Source organism: Galeopterus variegatus, unplaced genomic scaffold, assembly GCF_000696425.1.
Source record: "Galeopterus variegatus unplaced genomic scaffold, G_variegatus-3.0.2 Scaffold0, whole genome shotgun sequence".
NCBI lineage: Eukaryota > Metazoa > Chordata > Mammalia > Dermoptera > Cynocephalidae > Galeopterus > Galeopterus variegatus.
The window spans coordinates 1,944,982-1,957,270 of record NW_007726111.1 but is presented as its reverse complement, the minus strand read 5'-3'; the positions used below and the strand labels follow the sequence as shown (position 1 = coordinate 1,957,270).

The 12,289-nt window shown below is 32.2% G+C and overlaps 1 protein-coding gene across 2 annotated transcripts in view; it reads right to left on the bottom strand.

The window, feature by feature from the left end:
* The window catches only part of PCLO (piccolo presynaptic cytomatrix protein), a 421,017-nt gene that overhangs the window by 99,660 nt on the left and 309,068 nt on the right, over positions 1–12,289 (bottom strand). For both annotated transcript variants that reach the window (XM_008589167.1, XM_008563007.1), the window contains exons 14-15: positions 5,105–5,155; positions 1,828–1,952 (exon numbers count right to left, since the gene is read on the bottom strand). In XM_008589167.1, coding sequence (XP_008587389.1) covers positions 1,828–1,952; positions 5,105–5,155 — 176 coding nt within the window. The remainder of the gene's footprint in view (positions 1–1,827; positions 1,953–5,104; positions 5,156–12,289) is intronic.

Below are 12,289 nucleotides of genomic sequence, written 5' to 3'. Positions count from 1 at the left end.
TTTTTTTTTTTTTTTTTTTTTTTTGTCCTTTTTGAGACTGGCCACACCGCGCTCAGCCAGTAAGCGCTGTGAGTGCACCGGCCATCCCTATATAGGATCCAAACCCGCGGCAGGAGTGCTGCTGCGCTCCCAGCGCTGCACTCTCCCGAGTGTGCCATGGGCTCGGCCCAAACATTTCTAAATTTATAAATAAAATTATTGAGAAGGATGAAATTAAAGGCCGTATACTGAATTTGGTACAGCACCTGGGAATTTTCAAATTATTATCTGAGTATTATCTAATTTGGTTTTCCTGACAAACTAAAAATTATGGTTCTGTTTACCGTGGCTCTCTCAATATTGACAAAGAAACTGAATCTCAAAAAAACCTCGTGATCTGCCCATGGTGATATAATTAGTAAGCAGCAGAGTCAAATGCAGAGTATAACTTTAATTTGAGTCCTGTTCAAACAAAACAACTATAGTCAGAGAACATATTTGCATGATTTCAATGCTTTTAAATTTGTCGAGGTTTGTTTTATGGCCCAGAAAATAAAATAGTCAATTTTGGTGAATCCTGCATGTGTACTTGAAAAGAAAATGTAATTTGCTATTGATGGGTAGCATGTTCTATAAATTTCAATTAGGGCATCAAACCACCTAGGAAAATACGATGAAGCAACTGGAGAAGTTAAAGTGTTACTTGAAAATTTTAAAAATAATTATGGTCATATATGGTAGTATAATTATTTTAAAATCAGTATTATCTTTCAGAAATATATACTAAATACTTGCAGGAAGAAAATCACCATGGCTGAGATTTACTTTAAAATAATCTGGATGGAGGGAGTGTATGAGGGTAAAAATGAAATGTGATCAGTGATATCTGTTGAAGGTGAGTGGTGGGTACATGGTGGGTCAGTGTACTGTCCTTCTTATTCTATGTCACGATTGAAAATTTACAAATAAAAAGTAAGATTCAAATGTCACTCCCCAAATTAAAAAAAATGGAACAAAAAATAAAATCAGATTCTTCAAATACTAATCCAGAATTTTTTTAAGTATACCTCCATTTGTTGATTCCCTATGGTTCCATCATGCTAATTTGGTTAATATAAATTGTTCAGATAAAATATAATAACTTGTAGAGTCAAAATCACTGTTTTGAAACCATCCTTGAATACTGCTTTATGTACCAGAACACAGCAATTTGCATATATTATGTGAAATATTAACAGTACTTACTTTCTTTATATCAACAATGTATCACACAAAAGATTCAGAGATGTTTTTCGTTTATTTTCCAGTGTTAACACTTCAAATATTATTTTTTTAAAAATTTCATTTTTAAAGCATTGATTTGGAACTATGTGTATAAATAAGGATACTTCAAGATACCATTTAATGAACATCTAACATATTGGATAACACACACATCCTATAAAAATAAACAGTAATTTATGTCCTTGAATATTGGTTTCTCAAATAAATTTGAGAGTGTAAGCTAATTCTTGAAATCTGCCACAAATAATCCCTTGAATAATTTCATAGTCAATCTGATTAGTTATCACAGGAGTGGTTTCCAGAATCAAAATGCTGTTTCACTCTCACCAAGGTTGGTTTTATTCTGATCACTGCTCTTCCAGAAACCTTTAGGGCTTAATTACAATTTTTAAATTCCACCTTATCTACCTAATGGAAATAAATGAATATGACATGTGGAGAAAACTAAGGAAAAGATAATAAACTCAGTTAAGGTGGGGCTTTGAAATTAGAGAGTGGAAGATACTATTACTATCTTATAGACCACGGGATGAAATACTTAGAAGACATTGCTTCTTTACTTACCCTCGCCCTGGAAGGAGGTACACTTTAACAAAAGGGTCAGAATAACCGTTGTTATCTCGAGGGACAAGGTTTCTTGCTTGAAGAATATGTATTATGAGATTTCCAAGATCATAGTTGATTTGAAGCTTTAGGGGACAGCAAAATATTCTGTGAATTTTTTTTAGAACATGTAATACATTATCATCCAATATTTTACCAGTGTTTTTTTTTTTTCTTTTTTAAATCTTATAAGAAGCATCAACCCTCATTTCCATTTTATTTGAAACTGAACAGACCCAGATAATGTGTAACTTAATTGGGTGCTCCCAGGCACATTTTCATTTCTAGTAAACATGCTGTTCTTTCTTTCCATGGTGAAAAGTCCTGGCCTGTCTAAAATTTATTCAGAAGGAAAATTATACAGTGATTGCGAGGTACATTTTTGAACTAAATTGCTACTATTAGGACTATATTGAATATTGCTAATGTTGATCACCACAATTACCAGGATTTTTAAAATAAATTAACTAATTGTTAAATTTATTATAAAATGTCATTTTGCCTTTTGCCAAATAATTAGCAGTGGATGGAATCATTATTTAAAGATAAAGCTGTCAATATTGAAATGTAGGAATATGAGAATACATTGATTTTACCTCTTCCTATATTAGAGTATCTGATGTTAAACCTGTAGCTTTTCTTTCTATGCCATGCCTGCTTTTCTAATAAAGTGAGACATTATGATAATAAAATCTTGTTGTTTAATTTTTAGAAGCTGAAGAAGTAAGAACAGGCATTGCCTCACAGATGTTTATTGCCTGTTACCCAGTTGTCACTGAATAGTAAAAGATTTACAATTTAAACAAATACTTGAAAATTTTTTTTCAAAAATTTTCATAATTCAAAATAATAGAGTTGAATAATTTTTCTCTTTCACAATTGAAAGATTCTTTTGGCATTATTTAGAATAAGCCCTCATTATGTTTGATATTGTTTTTATCAACTAATAGAAAGGGAGGAATCTATATTTCAAATGCTAACCCTTTTCTTTTGTAATCCATACAAAACAGATATGCTGTTTTTATATTGATAATAGGATAACTTAGATGAGTAAAACTTTCATTTAAAATGCTGTTTAAAATAAATCTTCACTTTATCATAATTTTGATCTGGTTATATTGCTTCCTGGAAAAAAGTGAATTGTCAATTGCCTGTCAATCCAGAAAAGCCCAGAGTCTCTCTGACAATCACAAAAGCCATGTGAAAAATAAAACAAAGTACCATAAAGGAAGAAGAGAAGTGGGTAGTTTAGAATTATGTGCAATAATGCAGTACTATGGGCTATAATGGGGTACTGAATATAGAATATGAAATAATCTGCAATTAACCTCATGGAAATGTAGAACAGCTTCCAAATTTTTAGTTAAGGAAAAATATTTCCCCATTCTCTTTTTTATCTGCCCAGCTTAGAGTTCACTTTTAACTTGACAAAGCACCAAAACTATTTTTTATCAAAATGAAAACTTGCAGGCTAAGAAAGAAGGTGCTTTTCAAAATTTGCTCTGTAAGCCTTAGAGAACACCTAGAATTGCTCAGGGATCAATTCCTGGAAAGAATAGGGTGCCCCCAGCAATCCTCAACCACAGCAGCTTCAGCGTTGGCAGATTCATAGTTTAGGTGTCTACATAGGTTTCATTTAGAAAAAGTTTTGCTAAAAGAAAAAAAAAACAAAAACAAAAACAAAACACTAATAAATAATTGAAATCACTGCCTTAAGAAAATATCCTGAGACTTAAGAAATATTGCTAGGGCAAATGTCAACTGCAGAATTCAATATTACTGCTCAAGGGAAACAAAAATAAAATAAGAACAAACAAAAACAACAACGACTAACTAAAAAGAAAGATAGCAATGCTACTCAAAGGACAAGAACTTAAAAAGTGGGGGCGAGGGGAGAAAGCTATTAAGAATTAAAAATTCTAGCATTTCCTTTGCTGCTTGTGAAATGAAGAAAGATAAGGTCTGTTGAAAAACAGGCTTCCCAGAAGTGGGACACAGCAGAGAGATAGCAAGATCTGGAGTACATAAGTAATCAGGCTCAATCCTACACATTTCCTTGTGGTAAAGTGCCCACATTTTGCACTTATTCTCCATTTCCACACTCACACACCACTTTTGCTTTCATTAGTGTGTGCCTAGATAATCACTCAACTGATTTCTTTTTCTTCATTTCCCCTCCTTATTTTTCTTGTAGGCTGCTGCAATATGATATTTTACTACATATTCTTTTCAATTAGGCCATTTTTTACTCCAAAATATTTAGCAATCACACTATATTACATAGTGATTAACATCCTTATGCTTGTGTTCAATGTTCTTAATTTAGTCTCAGCCTACCTCTTAAAGCTGATCTTGTCATTCCATTACTCCTGACAGCAATCCCTTTCCTTGCACCATTTCTTCCTCCAGGAATACATTCCTTTTTCTATGCTTATCCTCAAATTAGTTCAAATCTCTGTATCTTTTGTGAAGTCTTCTGTGAAAATGTCCTCTAGGATGTCTTGGAAATGGAGCTAAGACTCTCTCTTTCCCTTATCTGAAACTTACTGTCTTCAAATAATTATTATTTTATATTGTGTTAATTCTTCTTATGTGACATTTCTTATCTGTCCTAAATTACTTTTTTGGTATCACCAAAAGCACAGTTTTTCTAATATTTTTTACTATGACCCAAATTAAGAAATACATTTTGTTACAATACAATACACAAAGAAACACATGCACAGAGAACCGAAAAAGAGACTGATCCGTACTATTTTTATTCTAATTTCCTGTCCAAAATTCCTTAAATTGATTTTTTAAATAATAAAGTGGTTATGATCCACAGCATGAAAAACAGTTCTCTATAAGAGTTGTTCAGCAATTATTTAGCAATTCTTGATCAAAAGAAGAAAAAAGGACAGCACCAGACTAATAAAACTCTTAAAGAGGGAACTTCAAATTTCAAGGAGAATCTGCCATGTTTGAAACACATTCAACAAGTATAAAGTAAGGTATAATGGTTATTGACACTGCTAAGGTGTAAGTCAGATTTCAAACTGTAGAATTCCATAGCTATGATTAGGTTTCATAAAACATATATTTGTATTAACATACTGTTCTATAAAATTGTTATTTTTCCTTTACAGTTATGTATGTGTTATAGAATGAGATCCTAATAGTGTTCACGATTTCAATAGACGAGTAGCAAAAACAGTAAGAAAAAATGAAATAGTGATGACTTTTTAAAGCTTCATACCTGTATTTCCCCCGTAATTGGATGAGAGACAACTTTTGTTGCATCAGTAGGCTGCAATATTAAAGAACATATATTACATTAATAGATATACTCTTCATAAAATTTACCATTTCGCTTCTTTCTGAAATTAATTTCTCATTGGTCAGAGCACACTGCCTAGAAAATATATTTCATTCATTTGGCTGCTTCAGAATAATGGTATCTAATTATAGTTCTCAATACATGTTTAATTTTATAGATACACAGGTCTGTTTTTTACTTTGGTAAGCCTGTTTTGAAGCTGTAAATTTATACCAGCTGTATTTTTAACTACATAATAAATTAACACTTTTGGTTTGAAGTTCTTAATTTAAATATTTAAAGGTTTAAAGATCTATACAACAATGAAAAAGACATTGTTTTTATATGAAAACTTCCTAGGAGCACAGATGTTATAAAAGTCCATTTGCTGTATTTCTTCGTGGCTGCTCGGTACCTCCCTGCTCTCTTTCAGAGTGAAGCACCAAGCAATCACTTCCTATAAGTTCACATTCCTTAATTAAAATTTTATCCTATCTCATATAAATTATAATTTCCTTAATAAATTCCTTATATCAGTAAAGCCATAAAAATAATGAAAGTGATTTAGTAAACTAAATCATACTGCTTAATAAATAACTGCTTGCTGCCTTATTACATTTCTATGAAATATTTGTACTAAAAGAGATATGATGTCCCTGGCCTTAAACCTATAATAGAATTGCAGGCACTGTGGCATCAATGCAGAGGAGATAGCACTAAAATGACAGCTACCTTGCCCTGCTACAAATAAAGCCCTGTCTCCTCACATGCCTGTAATACTGGACTGGTTTTAATAATTAAATGAAAAAAGAAAGATCCATAATATTCATTTTGATATACAAGGGTACTTAAAAAATTCATAGAAAGATTTGTATTATCTTTCAACTCTATTTTTCAACAAAAGTTTTGGAGTATCTTTATAATTATTCTGCTACTCTTTTCCTTATATTTTTATTCTAGAAATAAGAGCAGTCAAAAGAAGATAGTTTTCTTCCAAGTCTTGGTCTGTGAAATAACTAAAGAATAAAATTAATGTAATCATTCGTAAAGTTATGTGAGTAAGGGTTAAATTTTCCAAGCCACATATCCCTTATTACTTCAGCTATTTTTTTTTTAAAGAAAAAGTGCCACTTATTAATACTGAAGCTGTGCCCTGGTTTCAAAAAATAAACTGTTTGCTAGTAACTGAACAATTATATTTATTCAATAATAATCTTACTGCTTAAATTTCAAGTAAAGCAACCTAAATTTAGAGAAAAAAGGATCACACAAGTTCCTGGAACTATATATATATATATCTCCCCCAGCTTTATTAAGGCGTAATTCATATATTAAAAACTGAATGTAATCAATAGATACAATCTCGTGAGTTTGGACATATGCATGCATTTGTGTTACCATCAACACAGTCAAGGTAATAAATATATCCATCACCTCCCACAGTTCCCTGTATCTGTCTTTTTGTCTGTGTGTTTTTTTCAATGACAGATAAAATTGCATGTATTTATGCCGTACAATATGTTTTGAAGTATGTATACATTGTGGAATGGTTACTATTTATATCTTGATTCAAGATTGGGAGTTTCCTCAAACCAGATATTCTTTCATTTTAATGCATGAAAGTTGGGGAATAACTGAAAGAAGTAAAAAATAAGACCAGGAAAAAAAGCGCAGTGGTTATCGGTAAGTTACTTCGCTTTGATTTCTTTTTGAGAGTTGTCGCTCATTTGACATATGATCATGCAAACATACCTAGATTTAATGCAGAAGATAAACTTATTTTCTGGGGTGCTGCTGGAAATACAGTGAGATATTTTAAATTATGGAGGGTAAAAGAGCAACATCTGTTGGACACGGTGCACATTACCAATTTGAAGTAGTTCCATTTAGAGATTAGAGCCAATTACTCCTACTTTCCTTTCAATCATGTCTTATCTTTGTAAGGCTGGTTTCTGTTGATCGCTGTGATAAAAAATGTACTGCAAGAAAACCAGTGAGATTAGTGGTGTTGAACAGGTAATGAGAGTATCAGTGCCCAATCTGATGCCATCATTTGAGAAGATGGGCCAGCACCCACCAGGGGTGCATATCCCACTGCTATGTACATGGTTTTGCTGTCCATGGTTTCACTTACCTGCAGTCAACCACGGTCTGAAAATATTAAGTGAAAAATTCTGTAAATAATTCCTAATTTTTAAATTGTGCACTATTGTGAGTAACGTGATTAACTTTCTAGCCATCCCACTCTGTCGTGCCATCGATGGGAATCCTCCCTTTTTCCAGTACATCCAGGCTGGCAGCAATATCTTCCTGTTAGTCACTTCGTGGTCCTCTGGGTTATCAGCTTGACTGTCGCAGTATTGCAGCGCTTGTGTTCAAGTTACCCTTATTTTTTTTAAAAAGAGAACTCAAAGTTCAAGAGTAGTGATGCTGGCCTATTGTTGTAATTGTTGCATTTTATTATTAGTTACTGTTAATCTCTTACTGTGCCTATCATAAGTGTGTATGTACAGTAAAAATGCAGTATATATAGGGTTTGGTACTACATGCTATTTCAGGTATCCTCTGGGGGTCTTGGAACATATCCCCCTGGGGATAATGGGAGACTCCTGTAATTACAGTTATTAATAATAAGATAAAAAGAATGTATTTTTATTTCTTTTTATGTGTATTAATTTTTCCAGTGGGTACTAAGATTTTAGGATATAAATATTTTTTAAATTGTTTGGATCTAACTACTTAATCAATGGAACTGTCTTAAGTATTTCTTTGAGCCTAAGGATGCCATAAAAAAATTACTGAGACAAGGGTGCTATGTCCAGCAAAGTTTGGGAAACCAAGAGCCTATTTCATAAGAACATGTAAAACTAATAAGTGCTTTAGTTAAATTATTTATTTATACCATGACTTGGAAGAAATTATTCAACATTTAAAGATAAAGTGAAGAAAGATAGATCAAAATTGTGAGACAAACTGCTTCAGGAAGAAAAATAAAAATTTTGAGGACAAAAATTTGTTGAATTCTGTTAAACAAATTAATAATTTAAAATAGTCTTATATTTTTACACATGCATTTTATTATCAAGTCAAGGTGATTAGACTTCTGTTAATTCAATATCGTACACTTGTATTCAGAAAAATGTTATAATTTGAAACCTAAAATAAAAATGGAAAATGGTATGGAGGTTCCTCAAACAATTACAGATAGATCTACCATATGACCCAGCTATTCCATGCTGGTAAATATACCCAGAGGAATGGAAATCATCATGTTGAAGGGATACCTGTACTCTCATGTTTATTGCAGCACTATTTACAATAGCCAAGAGTTGGAACCAGCCCAAATGCCCATCACTGGATGAGTGGATAAGGAAAATGTGGTATATCTACACAATGGAATACTACTCTGCTATAAAAAAAAAAAAGAAATACCACCATTCACAGCAACATGGATGGACTTGGAGAAAATTATATCAAGTGAAATAAGCCAGGTACAGAAAGAGAAATACTGCATGTTCTCACTTATTTGTGGGAGCTAAAAGTAAATAAGTAAATATACAAACAAATGGGGGTGGGGGGGAAGAAGACACAACAATCACAACAATTCCTTGAACTTGCTAAGACAAGTGAACAGATATGATATTAATGGGGGAGGGAGGGAGAGAGGGAGGGAGAAAAAGAAGGAACTGGTAAAGGGACACAAAATCAACTATATTATATATTGATAAATTAAAATAAAAATAAATAAATAAAAAATAATATATGGTGAATAAAGGAGAGCATTCTGTGTACCTGCAGAAGTGGCTCCACGAAGAATTGCTTTGAACCTAATGTAGTTCAAAGGCCTTGATGGTTCCCAGGTAAAGGTTACACGTGAAAGAGTGATACCATCCAAATAATTACTACCAAACAGATTTAACCTAGGAAAAACTGACCTTGCCTGCTGAAAATGGGTTAAATAATAGGGAAAGGATATTTGATTACTCCATAGTGATCTGTTTACTTGCATCTAAGAATCAGGCATGACTCAATTAATCCAACCACTGTGTATGGGCTTCAGTTGAATTTAGTATTTCAGGTCTATGAAAGTGATAATTATATCATCAGGGTGAAGGATCCTAAAAAGGTGAAGACACTAAATACTCTATCTGCGTAAATCAAAATTTTAAAAGAGTTTGCTTTTCTTCTACATGAACATATACCTAATACAGATTGGTGTATCTTAGAATAAGAGCCACATTCTTTTGTAGTTTTGGCATTTCAGAGACACTTTATCTTGGGGAAGAGAAGTTCTTTAGCTTTGTCCAGAGAAAATTATTAGTAGATCTGAATGCTCAGAGTTTCTAGGGTTTCAGTATTCTTTGTACAATTTTGGAATCAAAGGTCTAAGATGATAGGGAACTTCATGTCTGCTTTTGGGATTCATCATGATGTTCTTTGACAGTTAACATTATAAGATCAATACAGAATGTATGAATATAGAATGAATCAGAACACAGATATGCAGAGTTACCTTATGAGCCAGACTGGCTCTCAAGCCTGTAAGACTTGATTGTAATGTGTTGGAATGTGAAAACTGTGTTAGTCAGAACAGACCAGAGGTTAGTTAGCTCTGAGAAAGCATAGGAGATGCTAAGTCATTGAGCAAAAGTTGGCAGTCAGTTGGCCTCTGTGATGGTAATTTCTCAGAGTAAAACAATAAATGGCATTTTAGTGATCTTGAGATATTTCTCAGGACTGGTATAGAAATAGAACATGGGAAGTCTGGTGACTCAAATGTTTAATGGCATAAAGTTAAGAAAACTTGTCTCCCAGTTTGAATAAATTCTTGGTCACAGGCCCTTCAGATCAAAAGACCAGAGTGAGACTCATCTGGCCTTCTCTTTTTATTTGGCACTCCTATACCTATATCTAGCTTCATTCATTCAATTAAATTTATTTGTGGATTATGTTTGCCTTTATTTTACTCATCCACTTTCCTAAAACAGCTCAGAAAATGTACAAAATGTACAAAAGAGGTTAATTTTGAATACTGATAGGAAGGATTCTAATTCAGGACCCTCCCACCCTGTAAGTATTTAAATGATATAAAATAGTTGTGGTGAGAGTTCCCTGAAGAAATCATTGCTATTCCCATGACTGTCCTTGAAAAGATAAAAGAATAGTATTCTAAGAAGAAATGAAAGGGCAATGTAAAGTGTGCAGGATAACCGTTGGGAGTGCAAGAGAAGGAATTTGACACTTGGTCTCATGTTTTCCTTATACGGATTGATTCAGCATATCCAGCTCTTTTTATTCAATTGCCATTGGTTTTGAGTTTTTATTGGGTTGGAAGCTGTGCTGGGAAAATTCTGGGGATTTAAGAGGAACCTTGAAGATCATCTAGGACAGCAATTTTCAGACTTTTTCACTAGATACTTCAAATGGTCTAGGAGACTAAGCTGGTAGATGACTGGTTTAAGGTCATGTCCCAAAGTGGCTCAGTGCAAACTTAAAATATTTTGGTCTCAACTTTACCTTAAATATCATAGGCAATTTATAGTCTTATCAATAATATTTGTGTGGTGGTATGTATTATAAAGCAATTTCTGTCCTTCATTATGCTGTGCTTAGTTCTTGAAAATATACTGAATAAAAAAAAAGAAGAAAAAAGAAACCTAAAATAAAAATATTTTGAGATTTCCAGATCATCAATTAAAATAATTTAAAATATGTATAAATATAACTTTGCATAATCTGTCATTTAAACATTTATTTAAATAATTTAGATTCATATTTTACCTAAATTTACTGAGAAGCAATCACTGAGAGTATTATTAATGAATTAATAATTTCTTATGAATCATCATTCAAAATGTCTAACAGATGTGTTCTAAACATCTAAATATATAATTATGCTAATTTTAATTAATTATTTTTAGTTTTAGTATATTCTATTACATTAATAAGTTTTAAAATTTAATATTTAGTTAATCTCATACCTAATGAGTGAAATGAAAGAAGTTAAAACTATAATTCTCTAACTTATGTGAGGGATTTATGATATATTTGAACACATGTTACTTGAGTCAGGGATATGCAAGCTTCAGTCCATCACTCAATGTTTTTATACTATCTCAATATAAATGTTTTTAACATTGCAGGTTTGGAAAACAAATAAAAGAAAATATTGCCTTTTATGCACACTACATGTTGATGGGCCAAAACATCTCACTAAATTTATTTATTTATTTATTTATTTATGCACTCAGCAAAAATGTTTCAAGAAACTCTGTATCTGGTAAATGTTAAAGATAAATAAATTAAAAAAAAAAGATAAATAGAGAACAGGTAATAGTTCCTCTCTTCAAGAGTGTTAGCATCTACTGACTCTAATTTTTCAATTAAGAATGAACATATATTACATATATACATCTCAAAAAAATCAGATTTTATTAGTGTTACTACCAATAGACTTAAGTAATCTCTATACAATTAATGCCAAATAGAATAAATGTATTGTGAGCCACACAGATAATTTTAAATATTCTAGCAGTGACATTGAAAATGTGAAATTAGGCCAGTGAAATTAATTTCAATAACTTATTTAACACAGTTCATCCAAGGTATTATCATTTCACCATGAAATCAATACAAAAATTGTAATGAGATATTTTCCATTCTTTTATTTATACCAGTTCCTTGAAATTTAACATGTAGTTCACATATATAGCAGATCTCACATTTCAAGTGATCAACTGCCACATGTTGCTAGCAGCTACTGTAATGAACAGTGCAGTCTGTAACTTTATATTTTAGCAAAAATACTGTAAAACTACCTAGGGCCACATCCTTGGCATAGAAAAGAATTACTGCATATCATAAAACTTGTCAATATCATTTTCTTAATGTTTGTGCCACTATACCTGTTTTCATCTTCTAACTGTTGCCCTAAAAGTTAACACATCACAATAAATCAAATTTTGTACTCCTGTAATATTATGGAGACTCACAAGTGACCACTGTTGTTTTTATTCCATAAATACTTATTTTGTTCCTGTTCTGTGCAGGCCAATCTACTAGGAATTTAGGGACTATAGAGAAAATAAGAAATGGTTCTTGGCTCTTAAGGAGCTTGCACCCAAT